Source organism: Sycon ciliatum, chromosome 4, assembly GCF_964019385.1.
Source record: "Sycon ciliatum chromosome 4, ocSycCili1.1, whole genome shotgun sequence".
In the NCBI taxonomy this organism is placed as follows: Eukaryota; Metazoa; Porifera; class Calcarea; order Leucosolenida; family Sycettidae; genus Sycon; species Sycon ciliatum.
Window position 1 is genome coordinate 4,435,353 of NC_088646.1, and position 27,425 is coordinate 4,462,777.

A 27,425-nucleotide genomic window follows, 5' to 3' on the forward strand; every position below is an offset into this window, starting at 1 on the left:
TGTCGATACAACTTTTGGAAGTAGTTCAATGACTTCAAACTGTTAGTCCACGATTTTCTAAAACAACACAGCAAAGGAGGAACAATAAACATGTATTAAAATGTAAACAAAATATTTAATACATTGTTGAGTCCGACACCTCGTTCCAACAACTACACTGATCCTGAGGATAAAAGGGGCAAGGCTATGCTTGGAGGTACTGAGAGATAAACAAGGCACTCCATAAATAATAAAATCTTACACATATTTTGGTGAGCATGAATGATATCCAGTCGAACCTCTTAAGGACGAACAACAAGGGACCGATGGTATTTATTCTGTGAGTTTGTCTTAACCTATTTTATATATACATGTATGACCAGCGAATACAATTATTTCTCCAATAGACATACGAATAGATTTCTTCTACAGCGAAAGATTCTAAGCCACACCAACTCATTGACGTGACTAGTCTCGTATGAAACAAATGAGTCACTAGAGAGGTTCTGCAAAACGAAAATGCGTACAAACTTTCGTTCTACGTCATGAAGTGCGAAACTTCGCACGAACGTTGGACGCGAAACTTGCAGGGAACACGAAATGAACTGTCGTAGGAAATTTCGTGAGATCGGGTCATGGCGTACGTGCACACTTGGCCCGCGCAAACTACGAAAATGTGCAGAACGCAAAGTTCGTGCAAAAATTTGTACACACTTTCGCAAGGACTGTCGCGAAACTTCGTTCGAATTTTCGTTTTGCAGAACCTCTCTACTGAACGTTTCTTTAGCAACATGACGGCAACTGAAACAGCAATAGAGAAAGTACGATACATGTACAGCACATTCTTGCAGGTACTACAAACAGATTGCAGATCGTAATTCTTGCTTTGGCGGCACGAAACTTTATTTGGGGCAGTGCAATCTCGGCGGTACTCACAAATAATAAATCAAACAGCCTCAGACTCGATTAAACAAATCCAATCACACAAGTACGAGATCTTCACGAGACGAGACTGCACCCATTGGCTTGTTTCGTATGAAGCAAACAAGTTTACTGAACCTCTCCACAATGGAGATTTTCCCTGATACCGTATGCGAATTTATTTTGCAAACTCGGTCAATGGGTCCTTGAATCTTTCCCTCCACATTGGGAACTGCCAACGATAGTATGCCACTGACCATTGCCTTTAATAAAAATACTTGTAACGTACCAATGTACAATGAATATGAGTATTTTGACAACACATCTAACATGAGCCTTACCGTCAAGAAGGTGAACTTGCGTTCTTCGCACACTGTAGACAAGGGCAAAGAGATAAAAATGGATCTAAATCCGAATAAAATCAGCACACGTTTCCGTAAATGAAAGGGTGAGCATAAGCAAATGAATCGAAGGAAACAGGTCAACTCAGAGATCAGCTGTCATCGAGTATTCCGTAAAAGGAGGCCTCGGCAGCGGAAAAGCTAAATTTGGGGTGCGTTCTTAAATTCTCTAGCTTCTAGGAGAAGAAGAAAAGAGAAGTCGAAGAAACTGGGATTCTTCAAGAACGGGTCTCGAAGAATTCGGAGATATTTTGCAGATGTCAAGCAAAATGAAGCGCCAAAGGGGCCGCGATCTTGAGTGCCACGAATATAGTATGCGCTGTGCGTATGCGAAAAGGGAAATGCGTACACTCATGATCAACACGTGGCTTTTAGCCTAGTTCGCATGCGCTGATCCCAAACCGCGGGAATCTCCAAGTTTCAACCACCTCTGAAGCTTGGAGAGCTTGGAGAGCTTTGGAGAGCCTCCTAAAATTCGGAGAGGATATAAGAACAGCTCTCGAACTTTTCGGAGAGTCTCCAACTTTTCCGAGAGGATTTAAGAACGCACCCTTGGAAAGGAGATCCTGTCAGCTTTTCCATTATTTATTGCATTCCGCCCAAAATCAGCACACTTTTCGTAAATGAAAGAGTCAACACAAGCAAATGAATCAAAGGGAACTGGTCAACTCACCTGTCATTGAGTAATATTCCGCGAAAGGAGGTCTCAGCAGCGCCGAAACGAAATAAGCCAGGCCAGGAGACGAAAATATCCGAAACAGCTCATACAAGAAGCAGTTCCAAAGAAGGAAGTTCCTCGCGCATGCACAGCCGAACACGGACTGCACTGCAACACAATGTCTGCCGGCTGCCGTGCACGTGCACAGCACGCGGCTACCACCCGTTGGTAGATCTAATACCGAGCACCTTACGTAGAGACTTACGTAGCCTAAGTGAAATACCGAGCACCTTACGTAGAAACTTACGTAGCATAGCGATGTCGTTTTTCTTGCCATGTGAACACAATAATAGAAAAGCTGACAGGATCGCTTTTCTAAATCTACATAGCTCCCTGGACCCTGGCACTTGGCAGCCTGCACTAGGCTGCAGGGCTAGGGACGCAGCTAGCTGCGCGCTACGCATGCCGAGCTAGCTAGAGCTAGTGCGGAGCGCGAGCGCAGTTTACCGGTGCGAGACTAGTAGTACTAGTAGACGAGTACGAGTAGGAAGCTTCTTGTTCCCTCCAGCTATACTGTATTTGGGTGTGTTCGAATGTAGTCACTCTTTGACTTTTGGAGGAGTTTCGTTTTTCTGAAGAGGTGGTTTATTGGCGTCTTCAGAAAACGAAAGTCTCCTCGAAACTCCGCAACCTCTTCGGATAGGAGAGGTGGATTGGTTTAGAACTGAGAGCTTGGAATATTCCAGCGAAAACAGCCACTGCATGCATTACCTATGACAGTAGTACCTAGTACATAATTGTATATACATGTAGCGATCGACCGTACCTATGACAAAACTTGCACATACGGTAGGGAAGCCAATTTTCAGGTGGGAGGCACGCTTGAAAAATCTCACTGCTATGCAAAGGAACTATGGTAGTTGGGCTGATAGCAACTGACAGCAACTGTTCTATTGGGATACTTCAACTAATCTCTTCTAAGGTGATTCTCGAAAAGGTGATGAGGACAATTCGAACGCGCCCTTATAAGTTGTATTGGTTCTGCCGGTCTATTTTCTGCTCTGGATCATAAGTATAGAGGTTATGCGATAATGTCAAATCCGCCATATATAGGAGCCAGTTGGGGTGGCAAAATGCCCAAAGTGGGCACAGAAACCCCTTTTATAGAAGAATTTGGGGTGGCAATGACGTGTATCGCATAACCTCTATAGGATATTGACCAAGACGAGGTCTATATGGGAAATATAGGCCGAGTAAAAGACCGAGGTCCGCCGAGGTCTTTTACGAGGCCTATATTTCCCATATAGACCGAAGTCGAGGTCAATATCCTATTTATCACGATTCCTTTGCCATAACCCCAAAATTTGAACCTTTAGGAGCTATTGTAACCTTTTTAGTATAGCATTTGTACTATAGTGTACATAGGATGTTGCCTATTTTGGGTATTATTATTATTATTATTATTATTAAATTTTTGATAGGGCAATCCCCACAGGCCTAAGGCCTTTTGACAGGGTACCCTAAAAAATGAAGAACAGAATTACGGAAGGTATGCAAGGAAGAACTTGAGCGGACCTCCGCTGGGAGGGCATTCCAGCGGTCAGAGCCAAGGAAAGTGACAGAAAATAAACCATAGCGACGTTTGGCTGTCGGAAGAGCAAGGGAAGAGGACACTTGAGAGCGGGTGCGAGAACTAGTGCAGGTAGAATTAGAGCGGAGACAGAAACAGTTAGCAACAAAGACACTAGCCAGATCATGAAGCGCACGGTACGTTAGAACGTACAGCTTGAATTGGTACCTGACAGACAAGGGAATGATATGGTAGCGGGCAAGAACAAGGGAGACATCAGATAGGCGGGGCATGCAAAATACAATACGCAGCGCTCTATTACTAAGTCGGACAACACGGTCATGGAGGGAGGCAGAAAGGCAGTGAGCAAAGGAATTAGACCCATACTCAAGTATGGACTGAATGGAACAGATGTAGAAAGCCCTCTTAGCATCGATCGTTAAATGGTCTCGGACCTTTCTAAACATTCCTAACTTACAGCCTATTTTACGTTCTAATTGTGCAATGTGAACTCCAAAGGAGAGATGTTCGTCAAGAACTATACCGAGGTATTTCACGTGTGCACTAGGGGTGATGGTGACATCTTCAATCTGAACGTTGACATCGGGGTCAAGAGGTTTCGACTTTGGCCTGAACACAACAAGCTGGGTTTTCGAGGAGTTCAACATAAGACCTCTCGTTGCCAAGAATTCCTTTACTTTGATGATGTCCTCTGCGAGGTCTTTGCATAAGTTCTGGACATTCTTCCCCGCCCTGTATAAAGACACATCATCTGCGTATTGACGGGCTTTGCAGTGTTTGGGCACAGCGGGGAGTTTCCTCACGGACAAGTTAAATAGAAACGGCCCTAAAACAGAGCCTTGTGGAACGCCTCTGTTGCTTGTGTATGGTTGCCCTTGTTGAGTCTTAGTGACCACGCACTGTAGTCTGTTTGTAAGGTAGCTGTGAAACCATTGCAGAGCGACTCCGCCAATACCAATCTCCTTGACGGGTACAAGACTGTAAGAACAACAGGGTTCAGCATCTGCAGCACAGTGGCTGGGTGGTATAAGGGGTTGCTTGAGGTTCATACTGTTGTGAGTTCGAATCCTGCTTGATTTCCTCCTTTGTCTTCTTTCTTTCAATTTTTCTTTTTGAAGTGGAGAGAAAAATTCTAAGTCCCTCCAAAGTCGAAAGATTACAATGCCTAAGTGGTCGATACAAGCGGTCGATATAAGCGGTCGATATTGCGGCGATATGGGTAATATAGGACCAGTCAGGATCACGAGAATTAGTGAAGGTCGATATAGAAGAGTGATAAGTATAGATTATAGACCGGTTAGGGCCTGGTCAGACTGCGGCAAAATCGAAATAATCCTAGGATTATAATCCGAATCTCCATAGTAACTTGCCGCCAGAGCGGCAAAAGCGAGAGTTGACGCTCCAAAAAAAAAGCAAGAACGGACCACGCTTTTCCGCTCCAAACAGGATTTGACGCTGATACGCCATTGACGCTGATAATCACTGATTTTTTCATCTCGATATCGAGGAGCTAATTGGCCACGGACAACAACAAAACTCATAAGGATGGTTGCAAGGATTGCACTGAAGGTGTTGGCGATCCCCAAGGTGAAGGAATTTGACGTCGTTCGTGGAGATTACCACTTGACGCTCGAAATGAAGTTTGAATTTGCACTCTCCCCTCATGTGTAGTGTGATCGCGATTCAAATTCTGGACGCTGTTCTGTTTTCGTCAGGCAACCAAAATTTGCCGCAGTCTGACCAGGCCCTTAGGAGGTCTATACAGGATATATAGACCGAGTAAAAGACCGAGGTCCCCCGAGGTCTTTTACGAGGTCTATATATCCTGTATAGACCAACTATGAGGTCTATAATCTATTTATCGTGTTCTCCACGCAATAGTTTCTCTTCATATACGACATATCCTTGTAATTCTAGTATTATACTATAGCCTATTGCATTGTACTGCATTGAAAGTCAAGATCATTGTTTAAACTGGGTTCAGCATCGGTAGCACAGTGGCTGGGTGGTAAGGAAGAGTGACTGAGATTCACAAGGTTGTGGGTTCAAATCCCATCTTGTGTATTTCTGCTTTCTTCAAAAATTTCTTTTTCTAAGTTGGAGAGAAAATTTCTAAGTCCAAGAAGTTCTAAGGAGTCAAATATAAGTAGTCAAATATATCGTGTATTTGACTAAGTAGTCAAATACGCGATATATTTGACCGCTTAGGTATCAGGGAAATTAGTGGGGTCAAATACTAAGAAGGCGATAAGGGTCAATTCTGTGTGGGTTCAAACAGGGACATGAACTACTGCCGGTAGTAGTAGGTATGGTTGGCGATATCACGAATTTCGCTACATACGAGTTAGTAGCAAGTGGAGTCAACTACTAGTATAGTGGTCTTACTCAGACAACGACCATACATAGAGTGCTGGAGTACTTGGACAGGTTATAACAATTGCAGAGCTGGGATTAGCCTCGCCACTCCACAAGTAGATTGCCTACAAAATATAATATGAATGCGAATGTGGGAGATCAGCAAACGGACTAGAAACACTACAATAAAATAAGACTTGGATACAAAACTATCGGTAGAACAGGACTGGGTAGTATGTTGATAATAATAAGATATAGCAGCGATGGAGACTAGTTGAACGGCATGTAAGAAACCAGAACAGGACAAGAAAGCAGGACAACACGGCACTGCTGCTGGTCCTAACAACTACAGGCTAGCATTACAGCAAGTCGAAAACGACACTATATAAATATATATAAGTATTTACAAGGAGAAAGACAAACTGTATGTGCAAGGAGGACACGGACACACACACACGCGCGCGCACACACACACACGTGCACACATGCACACACACACACGTGCACACACACACACTCGTATTATACAACATCACTACCATGCAGATGTCCGGGGACAGTTACTGGCCTACACAAGAATGGAGATATTTACAGAATGCATTTGATAAGACTTGCACATACCACTACACTGTAGCAATAGAAAGAAAACAGGTTTGCTCAAGGTGACCCGTAATTGTCAACAGAGCAGTCGGTACATACAACCAGCTGCTGCTGCTGTACAATTACTCAGCACAGTCCAATCCTCAATCCGGTAAACGTATATCCAACATTTCAATGTCACTTGTCTGTCTACATGGATCTTTCTTGGTTGTTGCAGCTGCCGGTGCATCGCTAGGCAGTGCAGCATGAGAACCGCTGGCCAGCACCACTACTTCACGGTCCGGGAACTCGTTTGGTGCAGACTTGCGGTACGTGATGTTGCCATACTCCTGTAGCGCTGATGAGTGTGCCAGCACAAAGCTGTAGCAGTCCATACGGAGGCCAAACCACCCTGGATAGTATCACATGCACACATCCCCACACCCACACATACATATACACACACACACACACACAAACACACACTCAGCGCACGCACGCGCGCGCACACACACACACACACACGACACAATACATGCACATGTCTGCTTAGTCGTATGCTTTCCGTACCTTGTCATGCACAGTTTTGCCAGCACGAACAGTCAAGTACTATTACTTATTAGAAATATTGATCATCACAAATTTCGCATTCAAGTTTGTGTACTGTACACTGACCATCTATAAATCACGTGTTACAATTTGAAGACACTTCTTCATCTCTTCTACACAGTCACATGAATACACGGTGTGTCCTTTCAGGAGCGTCTGGGAAAGGCTACGGTGTGTATGGATATCCCCTAAGGGTTCTGCTACTCTCACACGCACCACGTGGTGCCTACTTACACTGGTTGCTGCCTCGCTTGTACAACGCAGAGATGCACAACGCCAGCAGCGCAATGTGTAGTGGCACAAACAGTGCAGCAAAGGATGGTCCGATTTCACCATCCAACTTCCGCACCAGCAGTACCTGCAACACACAAGTGAAGCAAAGCAGACCCGCACTGTTCCGGTCAAGGCGTATCAATCCTGACAAGAAGAGTCCCCCCCCCCCCCAAGTGGGCAACTACCTGTGCAATCTCTATCCAGTGCAGTGACGGCAGAACTTCACATCACGTCGTCGTGACATGGCTCAATAGGGCTACGATGGCAGACAGTGCAAAAGGACCACAGAGAGAGAGTTGAGCCCAAAGCCAGGTTGCATACAACCTCCTTGCCAGCAGCAGTGTCCTGTTGCACTCCTTACTAGTTTGCGGACGACGTCACCCTTTTGTATGTCCATGACAGCACGCAGGCCACCGAATGGAACCAGAAGTGTTTAGAGGAAGACCTCGCAAGCTGCCAACAATGGGCGAGCAACGTGGGGGGGGGGGGGGGAGTTTTCACCAGCCAAAACAACCCAAATCCGGAATTACGATGATCATGAACTTCTAGGCACCCTGTCACCTGCAGAGCACCTTGCCCTGGAAACACCAGCCGAATCTCCTGCTCACCGCAACGCACCGCTCAACTTTGGGTCAGGGAACAACTTCTCTGGAGCCATTTTCAATTTAAATCTTACTCTAAAATAGAAAATACTACTCTCTGTTACTTTATCGTAACATGCTGTCAACTTCGAAACATCTCTGTTACTTTCTACTCGAAGCTGAAAATCCAACCATGCTGGTCATGACCAAGTTGTTTGTGACATGGGCCTTGTCTGAACTGCAACCCTACACAGTTGCGTCGGGTATGATGGTCGATCAGGCCCTCGGTCATGTGAGTGATGATGCCCGCGGTCGCAACGCCCTCGAGCATGATCACTCACATGACCTCGGGCCTGATCAGAGTGTCATGCCCGACGCAACTGTGTAGAATTATGTATTTCTGCCATCGTAGACCCCATAGACTGGAATTGCACACCCTTGGGGTCATGCACTCTTGATGCTGAACATGGCATGGACTTAGCCATCCAAGACATTTGTCAACACACGAGGCGTTGTCAAGTATACCGGTAGCTCAATTATGCACTTACTCCGGCGACAAAGACAGACAGAGACAGAAGAAGAGAGAGAGAGAGAGAGAGAGAGAGAGAGAGAGAGAGAGAGAGAGAGAGAGAGAGAGAGAGAGAGAGAGAGAGAGAGAGAGAGAGAGAGAGACAGAGACAGACACACACACACACACAAATGCACCAGAAGTATACATGTACTTGAAATTGGGCAGGCCACCGTACCGAGAAAGTCAGCAGAGGGATAAAGACCAGCATCGAGACAAATCCATGTACTGACGTTGAACAATATGCATCAGGCTCGACCACCGTAACTCTCTTCAGCACGGAAACGGAGCAGACGAGGTGGTAGATGGCAATAAGGAAGTAAACCACCAAAAATAGCCAAAAAGGAATGAAGACCGTCTGCAAAAACAGAACACAAGCAAATCCGGAAAAACACTGCTCCAATGTCTGAAGATTACACTGTGTCCAAACAACAGCAGCAGAGATCGAGACATGGGGGTGGGGGGAGAGAGAAAAAGTGTGTGTGTGTGTGTGTGTGTGTGTGTGTGTGTGTGTGTGTGTGTGTGTGTGTGTGTGTGTGTGTGTGTGTGTGTGTGTGTGTGTGTGTGTGTGTGTGTGTGTGTGTGTGTGTGTGTGTGTGTGTGTGTGTGTGTGTGTGTGAAGTCAATCGAACATCAGGCCAAGGGATTTTTTGTGTTTATCGACCTGAAGAAGGCCTATGATTCAGTGCCCAGGGGGTGTCTGTGGCAGGTCCTCGGCCGTGCGGGAGTACCAGAAAAGCTTATCAACATCATCCAGTCGTTCCACGACCCCATGTCAGCATCGGTGCAGTTCAACAACATATTATCAGACCCGTTCAGCATTGGCAATGGTCTTCGCCAGGGGTGCTCTATGGCGCCGGTCCTTTTTAATATCTTTATGTGGGCCGTGATGACCCAGTGGCAACACCGCGTCAGGAGAGTTGACGGGGTTGGCTTCGAGCTCCGCTCAGCATACAGCAGCGATTTATACCGTAAACCCCGCCGTGACGACCAACACCATTGCCTAACAGATTCCCAGTTTGCTGACGACTCTTGTTTATTCGCTACGACTCGGTCTGGAGCGGGGGCAGCATTGTGCTGTCTTCACGAGGTGGCGTCGGGATTCGGCTTGACCATCAGTGCAACGAAGACTCAGTTTGTAGTTGTTGGCCCCGGCATCACGCTTACTGACCGCGCTCCCCTCCAACTTGGTCAAGCGGAGGTGGAATGCGTACCGCATTTCAAATACCTCGGTTCTGTAGTGGACAGCGGTTGCCGTTCGTCCCGGGACATCGCCGCAAGGATTGCCCAAGCCTCCAGGGCCTGCGGTGCTCTTCGGAGGTCTGTATTCTCCAATCCACATCTGCTGATGCACACCAAGCGGTGCGTATTCAATGCTTGCGTTCTGTCCCTGCTGTTGTATGGCTCTGAGTGCTGGACGCCCCTTCAGCATGACCTGCAGAAGCTCTCAACCTTCAGCATGAGGTGCATCCGATCCATCCTCGGGGTCTCTCGAAGCCGGATGTGGGACGAACACATCACCAACGAAGAGCTGCTGGTGCGCTGGGGAGACTCCGAGACGATTAAAGACAAAATTGCACATCGGCGGTTGGAGTGGTTGGGGCATGTGGCGCGGATGCCGGACAACCGCATCCCAAAACAGGTACTGTTTGGCTCCTTCTTGCAGCGTCGCCCAGCACATGGCCCACGCCGCAGATGGAAGGACTGTGCTGTCCGAGATCTACGTGCCCGTGGCGTGGAGGCATCTTGGTATGATGTTGCATGTGAGTCTCGCGCGGAGTGGCGCAGCACCTACCAAGAGCCTGACAATGTGCCTGAGCCTCCGCCCCGAGTGGTATGTACGGTATGCGGACGGGATTTTGCACGGAAAGGAGACATGGCTCGGCATAAGTGTCTGGAGGAGCGTGCGCGGCCTGTGTCTGAGCAGCGGGGCGCCAGTCAGTGCGGGCGGTGTGGGCGGTGGCTGAGAAGCCGCGGTGGCTTGGTCCGGCATGTGTGTGCCTCAACGGTGGATGCCGCAGTGCCACCTGGAACTACCGGAGCGTCGGCACCGGCGGAGGGATGTTGTGCCGCGCATTGTGACAGGTGTGGTCGCTGCTTTCGCGGTGTCCGGGGACGGGGAAGGCATCGCTGTTCAAGGGTGGCGCATAGACCAACAGCAGAGGAGCGCTCAGCCTTCCAGCACGTGTGCATATGCGGCAAGCGGATGCGACTACCCGTGCACCTGGAGCGTCATCGAGCGTCGTGTCCTCTCTCTCTCTCTTCTCAAGTTTCCCAGTGATGGGATCACGTGACTCTTTTGCGGCAGTGACTCTACAGGACAGGACAGGTGTGTGTGTGTGTATGTGTGCATGCGTGCGTGTGTGTGCTTGGTAGGGAGAAAGAGTTAGAAAGAGAGATAAATATATCTGCACGTCCTAAACAGGCACATGCTTGCCTCTGAAGACTCTACTTCCTCTGTACAGCCTCTGTAAAGTGACACTTGTCTCACTATGATGATCATGCAGAAAATGTGCCAAGTTCTACTTCAATTGCCCGCAAAGCTAACTCTGATTCCCCCCTATAGTTACACAGCGAATCAAAAGACAGACACGGCGGTCCCATTATATCCTTCTAAGCAATGCAGCTGGCCGGGGTATCACATAACCCTTCTGCTACTCAAACCCACGCTAAAAACCAATGCAGTAGAATGCCGATTATCCGAATGTCAACTATCCGAACGATCAATTATCCGAACGATCAATTATCCGAAATGCCTGTTTGCATTGAATAGAAGGGACGAAAATGCATTTTGCTGATTTTCCCCACCAAAAGCACCATTCAAGCGGTGCACATGTATTGCAACAAGTTGGAATCAAAAGTACCACCGTAGTGTCGTTTAGAGGAGCTGGAGAGTGTCAAGTTCCTGTGGTGCTGCCGAAGAGAATGAGAACTGATGACAACATGACTATGCGTGTTTTAGATGTGAGTGTGTGGCTGTTCCCATATCCAAACATTCTCCTCATCCGAAACCCCCTGGAGACAGCCTGTGCCCCAAGGGGTGCGGATGATCAGCACTCTACTATATTTAGCTGAACAGCATGCACAGGGATTGGTCTAGCAACTTGCTACAAAGGAGATATGCCGTCCCACTTGGCACTTACATTCCATTGCCACACGATAACATTGTCCAGACGCAAAGCAATAAAAATTAGCAGCAGCGTGTTCACCAGGAAGAGAATCTCCACCTGGATATGAACACAGCACAGCACAGGTATATGTACGTATGTGCCAAAGACAGTGCTAGAAAGACAACATTTGTGTGTGTGTGTGTGTGTGTGTGTGTGTGTGTGTGTGTGTGTGTGTGTGTGTGTGTGTGTGTGTGTGCGTGTGTGCGTGTGCGTGCGTGCGTGCATGTGTGTGTGTGTGTGTGTGTGTGTGTGTGTGTGTGTGTGTGTGTGTGTAGCACTCCACTGCCACGGCCCGCTCCTGATCCTCTTTTCTGTGTCTGTGGACGCCCGTTTCGTCGACCAGGAGACCTGAAACAACATGCCAAGTTCTGCGCTCGTGTTCTCACTTGAACTTTCCGACATTTGCTATCATTGCGTACGCAATGGGCAAGATCAAGGTCAAGGTGTGTGTGTGTGTGTGTGTCCCCTCACACACTCACACAATTATTACTCTTACACTTACATACCGGTATCCAGTTATCACTACAGGTGGAATCCTGAGTGTGGGATTTGTGCTGATAATTCGAAGTTAGCAAAGTGTAATTCGAAGTTCATTGTACACTGTACTGGTCAGTTTAGTTTGCATGAGCAGGCTGTGCCGGTCAGGTCCGTATCTGTGAAATCTGTGTCTAAGGTCCATAGCACAACTCTGTGCGACCATGAGAGCATTTTGACATACATATTGTGTTGTGGGTTCGTGTTTGGATAATTAGAAGGTCCGGATAATTATTCGAAGTAGAAGTTTTTCCTGGCATTTTGAGGTTCGAATTATCAGGATTTCACCTGTACCTTCGCAACCGGCTACAGTACTATATTGGCTGACTGGGAGTGGTGCTGTTTGTACCTCCTGATTTTGCTATACCGGTATTTGTTACTCTAGGTGTAAGAACTCCCCATGTGTTCAACTATAATATTACTGTAGTAGCTATTTTGGTTATTTCTTATTGCGTGATGATTTCCACTGATGAGTGGTCACATGAAAACGTTTCGGAACCTAGTATAATATTATTTTTTACATTGTTAAAGGGGAAGTAAAGGCAAAAATTAAAATTTCACCAGTTGTAGTCTTCGGGGTGCTGAGTCGAATGGTCTTGGTCCGAGAAAGCTGAGACGCTCCCTTCCTACTTGAATCCCAATCGAACTCGCGCACTTCCACCGAAACTGGGTGACTGCGCCCTACTAGATGGGGATTTGTATGCAAAATGTCACTAAAAGCGCCATTTCGTTCTTATAAAAGCACGGATGACCGCGATTGGCCCATATGTTGTAGTCTTTTGGACGCTCAGTCGCCTGGTTTCGGTCCGAAAAGGCTGCGATGCAGCGTTCCTCCTTTATTCCCAATCGAACATGGTTGAACAAGTGGTCACGTGCTCCTGGGTGCCCAAATCACCTGGTCACCACGCCAGCAGGCGACAACTTTCACACCAAGGTTTAACTCGAGTTCAACTCGAGTGACAGGACTGCACCCAAAAAAGGTCAAACAGGCTAGTAAGTTGTACCCTGCAGGCACGGTGACCAGGTGACTGGTGTACGCAGGAGCACGTGACCCCTTGTTCAACCATGTTCGATTGGGAATAAAGGAGGAACGCTGCATCGCAGCCTTTTCGGACCAAAACCAGTCGACTCAGCGTCCAAAAGACTACAACATATGGGCCAATCGCGGTCATCCGTGCTTTTATAAGAACGAAATGGCGCTTTTAGTGATATTTTGCATACAAATCCCCATCTAGTAGGGCGCAGTCACCCAGTTTCGGTGGAAGTGCGCGAGTTCGATTGGGATTCAAGTAGGAAGGGAGCGTCTCAGCTTTCTCGGACCAAGACCATTCGACTCAGCACCCCGAAGACTACAACTGGTGAAATTTTAATTTTTGCCTTAACTTCCCCTTTAAGACTGCACAAAATAATATTATTCATCGCCATTTTAGGAATGAACTAGTTTGTTTTAAATTACTGAAGCAGTCTTTACAGCAGCTGTGCTGGTATGCACCCCTTCTGATAGAAGAATTGTACAGCAATACTGCCGTGCATGCACGAATACAGTAATGCTACAGTCCAGCAACAGCCAAGCTGATAGAACGGACGTTCCAGGAACTCACCTCAAAGTTACGCTTGGCGCGAAAAGAGAAGATACAGGAGAGCAGAGACGAGACGCACAGTAGGAACAGTGGGATGAATACGAGCCGCCATGCAATATCCAGGCCCTCCAGGCGCAGACACATCATGATCTCAAAGAGTAGAATCAATACGTGAAGTCCGGTTGAAATGAACATAGCAAGTATGTCCTTCCTTGCGTCCTCATCATACCTGAAACAAGCGTACAGGGGAAAAAACTTCAAAAAAGCAAACAACGCATTCAAGAACAACAAACAAAACAAAAGAAAATGCCCCCCAGAAACGCATATACACACTGGCACAGACTTCTTCGCACACCGAGCACTTGGTGAGTGGCGTACTTTGAAACAAGGAGCAAAGTACCTACAGTCTAACAACTTGAGTTGTGAGCTGAAACTATCAATCAAATTCCGACATACTACATGACAGCAGATAAACCCCAACGAATGAATAATACCATTGGTAAAACAAAACAAAAAAGGTGCACATGTCCATTGGGTTGTTTACAAGCTTGGACAAGCAAAGTCAAAAGCATGCGTTCCCCTATCAGATTGTGTACAGCCATTCAAAGTTGCATGTGACAATAGACCAGATTTGTTTCGCAAAAAAGAAAAGTATTACATGTACACAGAAATCGGAACGATGTGTTGCAACTCCTTGTTTCACGCTAAACAAAAATCAGGCAACACCCAATGTACGCACGTATCCGCACACAAAGTGTACGGTGGAATATCGAACGCGATGTTACCCACCGGCTCTCGGGATGCCGCCGGAACACTGCATAGCCTACGGCGGCGCCAGTGAATGCAATGGCTTTCCAGACCCATAGCGGAATAAGGACAAGCCAGTAGCTTGCGGTGATGGTGTTGTCCAGGCGTATCGAGAGAACAATGGACTGCAAGAGTAGGCAAGCATAAATCACAAATTTGCTGCACAGAAAAGAAAAAAAGAAAAACAGACAAAACTCTATTACAACAATGTGAAGTAGACCTGGAATTGCGGACACTTCTTCTACAGTTAGGGACAGTGGTATCGGGTAAATTTTCAGCCAATTTTCACACAATAGAGAAGGAGGCTGAGTAATGGATGCTGCTTTCGCCCAGATTGCAGTACTGTCTAACAAGTTTGCCCTGGCCCAGGGGGACCAGTCCAGTTAGTCAGGCCATGGCCTGACCAAACCATCGACATGTTTCACTGACAAGTTAGGTTATTAGTGGCCACCGTGTGGTGCACAATGTCTAAAGGGTTCGGATAGGGTCAGAGCAATTAAAAACCATTTCTGCCCGGCCGAACTGCCACCCAGGGTGCAACAGGCATACGTGGCTGCTGAAGTTAGAGAAAAACAAACAAAAAACTACACAACACAGCATGCAGTATGCTAGTTGAGTGTGTATCAGGGAGGATTTCAAGGATTTTCAGGACACATCACATATTTCCACCAGATTTAGGGTTTTTCCAGCATATTCTTTACTGGGAATTTATTTCAAGAATATTGATAGGTTTTTCAAGGGCTGTACGGACCCCGATGTTTACTCGTATCATGTCTGCAGCTTTGGACACTCCGTTAGTCAACTATCTGTACATGTATCAGGATTACAGTACAGCGTCGCCAACAACGGACCCTCAACCGCATCGTTGATGGCAACGCTTCCGGCTGGTTGACCGTGCTTCCTCTCAAGCAGGAAGGTTATGACATGTCGGCGGTCCAGTTCCGCGATCAGTTGGCTATTCGCCATGGCCAGGAGCCGAATGCTCTCCCGTCGCATTGCAATGGCTGTGGAGCTGCTTTCTCCCTACAGCATGGTCTGGATTGCATGAAGGGTGGGCTCATCAAGCGCGGGCACAACGATGTCCGCGACTTCGATGCCCGGCTGGCAGACGTTGCCTGGGGAGGTGTGGCTGTCGAGCCGGTGATGGTACCTGTGCAGGATGGCAACAACCGTCCCACACTGCACGCGGATTGGCTGGTCCGGGGAGTTTGGGAAGGAGACAGGGTGGCGTACTTTGACAACCGCATCGTGGATGCCGACGCACCCAGCTACGTCCGCTCGAACCTCTCTTGGAACGCCGTATCCAACAGTGCTGCCTCTTCCAAGAAGAGAAAGTACAATGCGGCCGCAGAGGAGCTGCGAGCATCCTTCACCCCGCTGGTCTGCTCAACTGATGGTGCACTGCACACAGAGTACCGTGCGTATCAACGGCGACTTGCTATGCGCCTTGCCTCCAGGTGGGACAAGTCCTACAGCAACGTCATGTCCTGGGTGCGGATCCACAATCGGTTTGCTGTTTTCCGGGCTGTCGACCTTTGTCTCCGGGGTTCACGTCGTCGTCTCGGTGGGCTGGCAATTTGCGATGGTGTTGGCCTTGGAGTTGGCCGCTAACATTCATGCGTATCGCACAACTTGTTGTTGTGTGTGTTTGTTTTCTTTCCTTTTTCAACCATTTCAGCTGTGATTTGCCCTGATCATGCCTCATGCGTGTTTCACAGCATAGTACGTTTCCGCTCATTTTCTTCTTCAACACACGCTAGCTGGATTACTTTGTTCTTGCCCGTACAAGAGGCTGTATCCTGATTACAGTACAGTACATCCAGTCTGTAAGTTTGTATCCCTGGTGATCGTTTGTAGAGCTGAAACGAATGCTCAATGAAGCGAACGAATATTCTCTTTCCGAATACGTGTGAAACGAAGAATATCCCGAATATTCTAAACCATACAATATCCATGGATACCTAGTTGTATCCATGGTAACCATAGACCATCAACTGGTGTATACCCCAATTACAGGAGGGACATTTGAGAAAGACAATGTTATCATTTGTCTTGCTGATGACAACACATGGAAGGTGGCAATCTCACCCACTTTCTGCACCAAATAAACCTGTTAGATATCAAAAAGGCGAGTTTCTGTACATTTACGAACATTCTTATTCTACTCTAACGAAGAATATTCTTTTTCCGATCTGCAAATTTCGAATATTCGAATAATTCGAATATTCCTTTCAGCCCTAATCGTTTGGCGTGGAGAGCACTATGAAAGTGGTGCTTTTCAGGCACAATCTTCCTCAGCCTACTCAAGCTCAACTGATGAGGGGCGAATTGAGGTGAGGTGTGTGTGTGTGTGTGTGTGTGTGTGTTTGTTTGTTTCTAGCGTCGGGCATACCTGGCGTTATCCCGTACATGTCCCGTACCGTACCATCAAAGACAGCTGGCCACCATATTAAAATAGGGCCTTCAACTGCAGCATCACGTGAAGCAAGTTACTTGGAAGAATGTGTGTGTGTGTACGTGTGTGTACGTGTGTATGCGAAGTGTATCGATGTAATGCACGCAGGGCAATAGTGTGGGTTCGAATCCCAAGTTATGTTTTGGAAAATAGGGAAAATGAAAAAATTATATAATAACTAGCTTGGTAGAATGTATCTGTCTGGACTCTGGGAGTTAGAGTTTTGAGCTAAAGTTTCTTTCTTTTTTTAAATACGACTATCGGGCACATGTTTTTGTATTGCAAACACGTTTCTATCAGTTCGAACAACACACATGACGACCTAGGTTAAAAATAAAAAAACATAGGGAGGGCTCCTGGCCAGGTGGGCTTTCAAGCCCTCTAGTTTCAAATTCAATGTTGAGAATTTTTAGCACATACTAGTAATATTCAGTCAGGTACCTTGGGTTGCAGTCTTGGAAAACCTGGCGGACGTCAAAGCGACCCTGGCTATCCATACGGAACACCGTTCACTAGGAGCATTCTAACTAAACAATAAGCTTTTCACTACAAAAACACCTCGATATTATGTATCGAAATAGCTGACTTTTCAAATAGTTTTCAATGAAATAATGAGCTGGACATGGATGGATGTCGAAGACTGCCATGCTGTACTGAACGTCTGTACTGAGTATCTACCATATGGCCATACCGTATGCACTGGTTTTTGATCGATCGATATCGCGATCAAATCATGCGTGTTGTATGATATGGCCCATGCATGGGACATACGGTGGTACGGGACGTACAATACAGACTCAGTACGCATTCGTCGTGCATGTGCTGTGTGATGCATGTGTGATGTGGCTTCTGTGCATCCGGAAGCTGGGCAAGCGTGTCTTTTGTAAACATGGTAAATGTCGTTCAAAGAATCAAACTTTCGAGTTGAAAATAAATCTACCCATCAGCAAAATCAGCAGTGCAATTGAGGAAGATTATCCTTGATCAGTTCTTGAATTCTTTGTTCACCTGAAGTTAGCTAGAAACAACTATTGTACCTAAGCAGGATGGAGGTTGGAGATAACAGACGACGATTAATCTTCTCCTTGATGCGCCTTTTGGAGGATGATTGTAACAAGTGTACAAGTGATGTCAGGGAGAGTCTAGAAGGTACTGATCAGCGATCACTGATACTGCTCTTCTGTTGACAACCTTCCATTGAAAGCTAACGGCTTTGTTTTCATGTGCACTGTTCTGTTCAGTGGCAATGCAGTGTATTGGAGAAGTGTACGGAGTGCAGTCACAAGACCAGCACCAAGCCAGCAGACTGGGAGTGCAATTTGACCTGCAGGTTCGTTCAGTCATGTCGAAGCACACACACGCACGCACACACACGCACACACACACACACACACACACACACACACACACACACACACACACACACACACCACACCACACACCACACATGCACACACATATACACCCACCCACCACACACACGCACACACGCACACACATACACACACACACACACACACACACACACACACACACACACACACACACACACACACACACACATATACACACACGTGCACACACACACACACACACACACACACTATTTACGACGTTTTGTGTTTGCTGCAGCTTCCGTTTCAGACTATGACAAAGCAATAGCGTACTATGCTGGAATGTAATGCACTGGATATGCTATAGTTGCGCCCAGGACATGTTTTTATTTTGTTTTCATTACTTAGCTGCTGTGCCGCATACAACAGTGCTGTACGCATAATGCATCGTATAATTATAATTACTTAGCTATACTGTGGCATATTAAAGTGTGTGTTGGTGCTGCCTACACTTGAGATCACCCTTTTCAAACAACAAACAAATTGATTTCCCCAGCACCATTGTCAATTTATCATACATGCAAACACTCATCGCATGGATGTCAATGCAGAGAGTGGGGGCGCCTACTACCGTAAAGTCGCGGATATAAGCCGCTTTCTGCATCAGGCTTGTATGCCAACCATGCTTATATGCACCACTGATATTTTTGCCGGGCTTGTATGCACATAGATCTACCATTGACTACGGGTATGGCGGCAGTTTTACTATGCACCGTAGTTCTACATAGCGCATACACTCTTGACCTACCCGATCCGCGCTTGCATAGAAGCCAGGCTTCTACGCGCGACAGGCTTATATGCATTTGACCCGTTTGATTTTCAGGCTTCTATCTGCGATGTGCTTGTATGCAAACCCGGCTTTATCCGCGACTTTACGGTAGTTATAAAAGACAGTGGAATGCTATAATGTTGCCTTTGCTTTCGCTATCAATAACACTGTGAATGGTACCATTCGGCTGTTGAATAATACAACAAACTAACTCTCCTCCTCCATTCACTCTAAAGCCGACCATTGCTACCCTAGGTAGCCGTTACTGACACCAGTAATTTCAAACAACGAAGGGGTCACGGGTAAAAAATTCCTTCTGACAGCTGTTTCGCCTATCAAAGGCTCGTCGTAGAAGGTGATACTGATATTGTTGTGTTTTGCTTTCACTGTGTGCAGACTGTTTTCGACAAGGCGGCAGAGAAAGAAGTAAGTGTGTCTTCTGTAACCAATGGTATCGGCTGTTCTGCATCAGATCCGGTCTTCCGGCCACAACTGCGTTCTCTTTTCTAGCACTGCAACCAGCTGTTTCTTTCTGTAGCTCCCGCCATCCTAAAGTGTGGCCATACCGGTGCGATTGTTATTGCTTCGCAAGTATGCTTACATCTGATTTTAGACACCCCTGCGTGACGAGCGTTCGCACCTATGCATTGCTGCGCGTGCGTGCGTCTGTGTAAAACTGATGTCTCTGCTGACATAGTCTGTGTTGCCACACCTGCCGACATGTCAGTAGCCTGCCGACAACAGCCATGAAAGTGTTCAAGTTTGACCTTTGCATGGTTTAGGAGTCATGATCCAGATTTTTGACTTTTACTGCGCATCACGAGTGTTTCCATAGCTCTCTCCTGAGGCGCTAAGCGAAATCATCATCCGTCTCGGGGAAAACCGGCAAACTCAGCCTGAGTGTCACGCAAAACCGTGAAATTGTTTTCTTATCAGTGCCGCATGTGTGTGTATCGAGGTCGCTATTTTTTGGGGAGGGGCGGGGTCCGGGGGCAAAGCCCCCGGATGATGCATTTTATTTTTTCATGCTACAGTCGTCCCTCTCTAATCCGGCACTTTATAATCCAGCACCCTCGATAAACCAGCACGATTTTCAGTAGCCAAAATGTCCTCTTCATGCACATTGCAGCAGTAAATCAGATTTGTTAATCCAGCACCCTCCCTAATCCAGCAGATTTTCGTGGCACAAACGGTGCCGGATTATAGAGGGACCACTGTACTGATATTTGGCTAGAATGATGTGGCAACACTGCATAGTGAAGGCAGAAGAGTGCATTGTTTTTGTTTCCTGTAATATGCTTAGAATGTGTAATGTCACATGTGCTTGTTGCACCATCACGTTGTTTTCTATACGTATGTGTGTTTGCTGATCATCTTGTTGCTGTTTTCTTTCCCACAGTGTACGCTGACAGAGGAACAGAAAGCAGAAGCACAGCTTCTCAAGGAAAAAGGTAATGCTGGTATGCTGATGCATGTGTTGGTGTGCCCCCTCCCCCCCCCCCCCCCACATACATGAACACATGAACACATGAACACAATACACATAGAACACAATGAGCAGCATACCTGCCCAACCCTGTGTTTCCCTTGCTGAGGCAACGTGGAGAGTTGAGATGCTATCCGATATCAGTCATTCTCAGCACAACATTGACAAGCTGTTTTTGCGGCTAGCTCTGTCACTTACCCGTTGCTAGCAGTAAGCCGTGTGGACAGGGATGCGTGATGTGCTACTTCAACCAGAGTGTGATTTGCTGTTGCTTCTGCTATGACCTAATCTTCAGGCAATGACCTCTTGCGCAAAGGAGAGTTTCAGCAGGCCGTCGATATGTATAGTAAAGCGATTGCCGTCGACAGGAACAATGCTATTTATTTCTCAAACAGGTGCGTGATCTTGGGTGTTCTCGTGCCTTCGGTGTATCCGTAGAATTGTCTCATTGCGCTGTTGCTGTGTACTTCGAATCATTACTTGTACTGGCGAGTGGCTAGTGTCATTTCGGATTGCTCACCATGGTCAGGTGTTATGGTTCTGCTCCATCTCCAGAGCTGCAGCGTACGCTAAACTACAGCAGCATGACCGCGTGGTTGAAGACTGCCAGGAGGCGATTAGAATAGACCCGGCATACAGCAAAGCACATTCTCGACTCGGGTAAGTAATAGACAAGTGTGCAGGCGAGTATGACTGTGTGTGTGCGTGTGTGTGTGCGTGTGTGCGCGTGTGTGTGCGCGCGTGTGTGTGTGCGTGTGTGTGTGTGTGTGCTGCAAGCAGCAAGGTACTTGCATTGCGTCGCGGAAACGGTGTGATAGCCAGAGCTACAATGGCGTGCGAACAGAGCTTCGGCGAATGCGTCCACCCCTGCTTGCATGCATGTATGCTATCTGTTTGAATAGATGTACCGTAATGTCTTGTATAAAAGCCGCACTGGAATAGAAGCCGCCCTCGAATAGAAGCCGCAATTTTGGGCCCATCAAATTACACATAAGCCTGGTTTTAGTGTTGACATACGTAGAAATACCTGTCTTGTATAGAAGCCTGTCTCATATAGAAGCCTGCAAAATTTCACCAAGAAAGTCATAAAAGCCGCGGCTTTTATACAAGACTTTACGGTATGCGTGGCAGCATCATGCAGGGATTCAGCTGCACATACACTAGTGCTAGTACCTTACTTTACTGGGAACTGCACATTCCTGTGGGCCTGTGGTTCGTAGGACTTGCTATGAATCCAGTTCTACTCTTCTTTTTTTCTGTAGCAATGTGCAGTATTGAGGACCATGTATTGTATTCTATTAACTGTTCCTATAGAAGTATGTATCCTTGTTGTGTGTATGTGCCCGTACCTTGTTCCTTCTTACAGAAATGCACTCAACATGCTGGGACGCAAAGCTGAAGCCGTAGAGTCTTTCAAGAAGGTGAGTTATGGTGTTTGATATCCTGGACTTCTACTGTGTTTGCTGTATTGTGTGTGTGCATCCGCAAACTGGTGCCTGACGTGCCCTTCTGCACTCCCGGTCCGTGACTGGCTTTTGAGAAGTCGTTTTGTCTGAGCCACAGTGTATCCTTGCATTTGTTTATGTGTGTGTGCATGTCGTGTGTGTGTGTATGTGTGTGCATGCGCGCATGTGTGTGTGTGTGTGTGTGTGTGTGTGTGTGTGTGTTTAGGCAGTGGAATTGGACCCTTCCAACCAGGCCTACAAAGACACTTTGGACACCGTTAATGCAGAGATGCAGTCACAGCAGGTTGGTGGAATGCGACGTGCATGTTTAATCCTATCGTGTGTTGCCTGCAAGCCGGGGAATCGCAATCAGCGGAGTGTTTCCAATGCAATTCTCCTCAAAGCCAGGCTAGGCATTCTATAGGGTGGAAGTTTGCCAATTGTGGTGCTGATTCCTGCTGTGTCACTCTGTCAAAACGGTATTGTTAACTTCGATTGTTATTTTGGCGACAACTGAAACCACATGAAAACCGAGTCCAAAAAGAAAACAAAAACAGCTCTTGTTCCACTTGCCGGTGATGTCTCATGTGTATGCTGGTATGCTGTGCTGACTTCTTGTTTTCTGTTGTGTCCTGTACCTTTTAGAGTGCAGCACCAGCTGGTGCAGGTAAGAACTGGATGCTCTGATGGTTTCTTAAACTTCTTGTGAATTCTGTTCTCGCAACAGCTGAAACTTCCTGGTGAACTGTCGTGGCATGCTTGCAAGTTGCGAGATGCAACCTCGCGAAGAAATTTGAACTTGGCCGTGCACCTGGTGTGTGTGTGTGTGTGTGTGTGTGTGTGTGTGTGTGTGTGTGTGTGTGTGTGTATTTGTGTATTTGTTTGTGTGTGTAAGTATGCGGTCACTGAGGTGTGGTCGACACTGAGCTAATTGTGACCAAAAGCAGAAACGAATGGGTTAAATTATCTGCATGCATTGTGTTCTGCTATCTGTTTTTTTGATGTGTAGGTGGAATGCCTGCTGGCATGCCAGATTTGAATGGAGTTGACTTTAGTGCCATGCTGAACAACCCCGGTTTTATGAGTATGGTAAGGGCGGCACTGACTGACTGGACATGGGGTTTTACTGCCAGTGGATTTAACAGCAACAATGTCTCAACAAGCTTTGTGCTGACTGGGAGTGCTCTCCTGGCAGTATTTCAATGGATTGAGTTGTGCAATGCAGATTTTAGGAACTGCAAGTAGCATCTTAGCAAAGCTTTTATAATTTACCGCAGACCTCAGAATGGTTTGTTGCAACTTGGCGTTTCATCATCAGGCAACCCTCTTATCATTCTCTGTTGAAAATTGCTGAGCACATTGGTTGCTTTGCAGGAACATTTTCTCTGTAGTGTTGTCTGAGTTCTCAATCGTCACTCGGTGCATCCGTAAACTGTGGTTGTCCTTGTACACTCGGTAGCTCTGACCTGCTTTCGTTTCTTTTGTGTGGCGTGTGTGTGTGTGTGCGCGTGTGTGTGCATGTGTGTGTGTGTGCATGTGTCTGTGTGTGTCTGTGCCTGTATGTATTTCACTTCCAAAGGCGGCCAATCTTGTAAACACACCTGGATTCGCCAACATGGCATCGTCTATGATGGGTGCTGGTGCTGGTGCTGCTACTGGTGCTGCTGGCGGCGGTGGTGCTGTTCCCGGACAGTCTGGCGGTGGCTTTATGCAGACGTAAGTGACTGCTTGCTTGGCGACGCGTTGATGACCAATCAGATTTGCAATGCCAATGCATGTAGCAGAGCCCGAACTACATGTATGTGCGCCTCAGCTGATCATTGTGTGCAGTGTTTTATTATGGTTTGGATGCATTCTGATCAGCACAATTTCATATGCTACTGTGTTGTGTAGTGCCCAGAGAATAGCGGAGCAGATGCAGGAGTCGAATCCGGAGCTGATGGAGCAAGTACGCCAGCAGATGTCTGGTCAAGGCGGCGGTGCGCCTGGTGCACCTGGCCCTGGTGAGTCACGCTGAGAAATTTGATCTTTGTGCACGAATTCGAAGCGTTTGTTTAGCGCTGGACACTCTTTGTTAGACAACAGCAATCCCACAGCATCGTAGCACTGTGCTGTGCTTGCACTACTTGTACCTGTGTGAATGTGGTGTGTGTATACATGTGGGGGTGTCTGTGTGTGTATACATGTGTGTGTGTGTGTGCGCGCACGCGTGTGTGTGCGTGTCCGTGTGTGTGTGTGTGTGCCTGCACAAGTTGCTATGTCTAACATAGCTGTTCGCTATCATCACTTCCGCAATGGGCATGTCTGAGGTCTGAGGTGTGCGCCTGTGAGCGTGAATCATCCTGATTCACCGCTGAATAAACATTGGTCTACACCGCTGTAAAACACATGCGTGGCATAGCACACCCTTCAGAACTACTAGTACTAGTATATGTAGTAGGCGGGATAGCTAATATGGTTCACACTATTATTATACTTCACCTTGACCATGTTCATGACCAGGACATGGTCAGTTGTACAACCTGGACCAGCCACTTTGGTCCGGCTGCTTCACCCCTGCCACATCCCCAGAACACTTGTATGTCATCTCATCTGGCTAACTGATGGCAGTACAATGAGTCATGTAGAAAGCTGACACTGGTATCTTCTGTTTTGCTTGTTACAGGTTCTCAGTGAGGAGATATCACCACTGTCACCGGCTTCCACGCCTGTGTTTCCAACCAGGGTGAAGCGAGTGTGCTGTGTTCGTGGCAGACTGTCGTTGAGAGGAGGATGCATTGCCTGCACTCTCACCTACTAGTCGGGCAGTTGAGAACACGTGTTGTGCACCGGGTGTGCGCCTATGACCAGTACACCAAATGGCTGTTCCCGTCGTTCTCCCCACCTAGCTGCTTGCACACAGACATTGCCGACACCAGTGTCTTCTACTGCTGCTGCTGCTGCCCCGGGTAGGGTACCATCAAGAGACGTGAGAATATGTTCTGGGGAAAGTTGGACGACGGCATCACTCCCGATTGCTTTATTGCTTCTTCTGGTACCGCAGCTGTTTTTGTGCTGTGCACATAATTTTTTTCTCAAAAGCTGAATCAACTGTTGTTCAAATTATCGCTGCTTCATGAAATCGTCAGCCTTTGTTCTGAACACACTATGTACATACCGAGTATTTGTATTCAGTGTCCGACCATATGTACATGACGCACAATTATGCCCCTGGGTATCTTTCTTTTCCTGCCTCTGCGGCATAACGTTTATTATGCCATTTGATGTTTTTGTTTTTTTTGTTTTTAAATCTTTACCAGTATGTACATGAGAGATAAGCCAATGTGTCGAAGCACCAATTTGGTCCAGGAAATGTGTATGGATGACCATGCATCACTGTTCAGATCGTGTGTGCGGTCAATTCTGCCCATCCAGGAATGCATGCCAACTGCATGCTCTGTCACTGTGGGGTTAGCATCGTATTGGTGGTTCTTTGCAGTACAATTCTTGAATATCGCAGTAGGCTGGTGCATGGGAAGGTGTGAAGTATCCACTAACCACATACTATAATAATAATGCCACTGCCCTTTCGCCAAGAGTACATAACCCCCCTGGGGGTTATGTACTCTTGCCTTCGCTTAGCTCGACTACAAAATCCAGTAGTAACCAATGGCAACGGATGAGGATACACACAGATACTTCGAAGTAGCAGCAAGAGCACATACCCCCCCCCCCCCCCCCCCCCGTTCATGTACTCTTGATAGCAGCAATGCAACGTCGACACACAGTGCACCGGAGTTGCACATTCAAGAGAAAGCGCCAGTATCAACAGGAGTATGCAAGCCGTTCATGTATGCACGGGGCTGCGTGCAGAGTATGGAAAAGAGAAGAAGCGATGTCTCAGTTCATTGTCCTAGTGACTCTTGTGCAGTGATACCCCAAGGTGCATGTGATCCACACAGTCACACATGAGCGCATGTCTTTGAAGAAAAGCAACAAGTAACTCTAGCTGCAGCGCATTCACTGCTGCTTCTCCCAGGATAAATAATCGTTCCAAACGTAAACATGATAAAGAGAACACCTTTAACTTGCACTAAGAGGCGACAGCAGAGCGTGACAGAGTCACGAAGAGTATGTAAAAATATGCCAGAAAGAAAGTTTGAAGGAGGATGTGATGTTAGGAAAGAGAAAGAGAGAGAGAGAGAGAGAGAGAGAGAGAGAGAGAGAGACTGTGAAGCTTCGAGATGCTCAATGATGGAAGAGTCGGAGGGTGGTGTGAGCTATGGCAATGCTATGCTCGTTGGCAGCTTGGACCACTACGTCATCCTGGGCTGATCCGCTGGGAGATGCAATGAACTTGACTCCACTCTGCATGGACAAACGAACGAAATAAGTTCAAATAATAGCACAGGGACAAGCACTCATACCGTGATCTAACGCATGCTAACTTAAAACACGTGTTGATTTGCTGTGACAACACTCACAACACGCAAGCTGACTACCATGATTATGGGGTACATAATATGACTAACATGTGTGAGCAAGGCACAGAAGTGGACCGGCCACAACCCCACTCTATGCACCAGCACAGTATACACACACCAACGTGGTACTGTACTAAAGTGCGTTTCAAAAGTACAAGTATGGACTTCTGGTTTCAAAAAACCGTTAGGCCAGCATCTATACCACATAAAATCTGTGATCACTTTGTCCATAAAATTCCGAAAATAGGCGATTGTTATCCAATCACTTAGAAATCTATAGTTATGAGAAAAATCGGGGGAATTGCCTGAGCAAAATGCCGAAGAAATCTCTCAAAAACACTCAAACCAAATTTGAATTATTCGAAAAAGTCTAGAGGTCTATACTTTTGATACGCAATATATACCATCTGACCAGATGATGTACAACTCAGCCAAAAGGTGAAGGTATAGAGGGGCGGTGGAACAGTGCAGCACCCTTACCTGGTTAGCACGGTCAATGTTGTCACGGAATGGGAAGAATGCATCAGAGCTGAGCGCAATGTTGCTCATCTTTGACAACCAGTCTCGGCGTTCCTCCTGAACAGACCACCACAAGACCAATAGATTCATGAACATGGGGTCCTTAACCAATAACCTAGCTTAAACGGCCACTGTTGTCCCACATGGGTTAAACTTATAGGCCCTCTAAATGCAAGTGGGCACATGCAGACAAGCAGACAGAGACACTAACAGTCACACACATGCAGATACGCGCAATGAATGCAGCAATCGCCACATACCTCACTAAGAGGGGCTGGAGGGGTTTCA

General features: G+C 46.9%; 3 protein-coding genes across 3 annotated transcripts in view; 1 reads left to right on the forward strand and 2 right to left on the reverse strand.

Annotated features, from left to right (window-relative positions):
- Positions 1–5,921: 5,921 nt before the first annotated feature.
- Positions 5,922–17,680, reverse strand: LOC135814019 (transmembrane protein 185-like). The gene is made up of 7 exons (XM_065327064.1): positions 17,503–17,680; positions 14,589–14,765; positions 13,821–14,028; positions 11,659–11,742; positions 8,694–8,873; positions 7,328–7,451; positions 5,922–6,896 (listed from the first exon to the last, which is right to left on the reverse strand). Exons 1-7 carry the CDS (start codon positions 17,556–17,558, stop codon positions 6,649–6,651), a joined length of 1,077 nt encoding a protein of 358 aa, XP_065183136.1. The 5' UTR covers positions 17,559–17,680; the 3' UTR covers positions 5,922–6,648.
- Positions 17,681–17,953: 273 nt separating this feature from the next.
- LOC135814022 (small glutamine-rich tetratricopeptide repeat-containing protein alpha-like) lies at positions 17,954–25,489 on the forward strand. Its single transcript, XM_065327067.1, has 13 exons — positions 17,954–18,210; positions 18,303–18,391; positions 19,621–19,650; positions 20,624–20,675; positions 21,006–21,105; positions 21,266–21,370; positions 22,077–22,131; positions 22,382–22,459; positions 22,801–22,822; positions 23,165–23,244; positions 23,735–23,871; positions 24,049–24,158; positions 24,821–25,489. Exons 1-13 carry the CDS (start codon positions 18,108–18,110, stop codon positions 24,829–24,831), a joined length of 972 nt encoding a protein of 323 aa, XP_065183139.1. The 5' UTR covers positions 17,954–18,107; the 3' UTR covers positions 24,832–25,489.
- A 450-nt stretch (positions 25,490–25,939) lies between these two features.
- LOC135814028 (bifunctional purine biosynthesis protein ATIC-like) overlaps positions 25,940–27,425 on the reverse strand; it is a 27,465-nt gene continuing 25,979 nt past the window's right edge. The window contains exons 20-22 of the mRNA XM_065327074.1: positions 27,398–27,425; positions 27,099–27,194; positions 25,940–26,502 (exon numbers count right to left, since the gene is read on the reverse strand). The exon at positions 27,398–27,425 is cut by the window's right edge and continues 32 nt beyond it. Of these exons, the coding sequence (XP_065183146.1) occupies positions 26,383–26,502; positions 27,099–27,194; positions 27,398–27,425 (244 nt within the window). The 3' untranslated portion in view covers positions 25,940–26,382. The remainder of the gene's footprint in view (positions 26,503–27,098; positions 27,195–27,397) is intronic.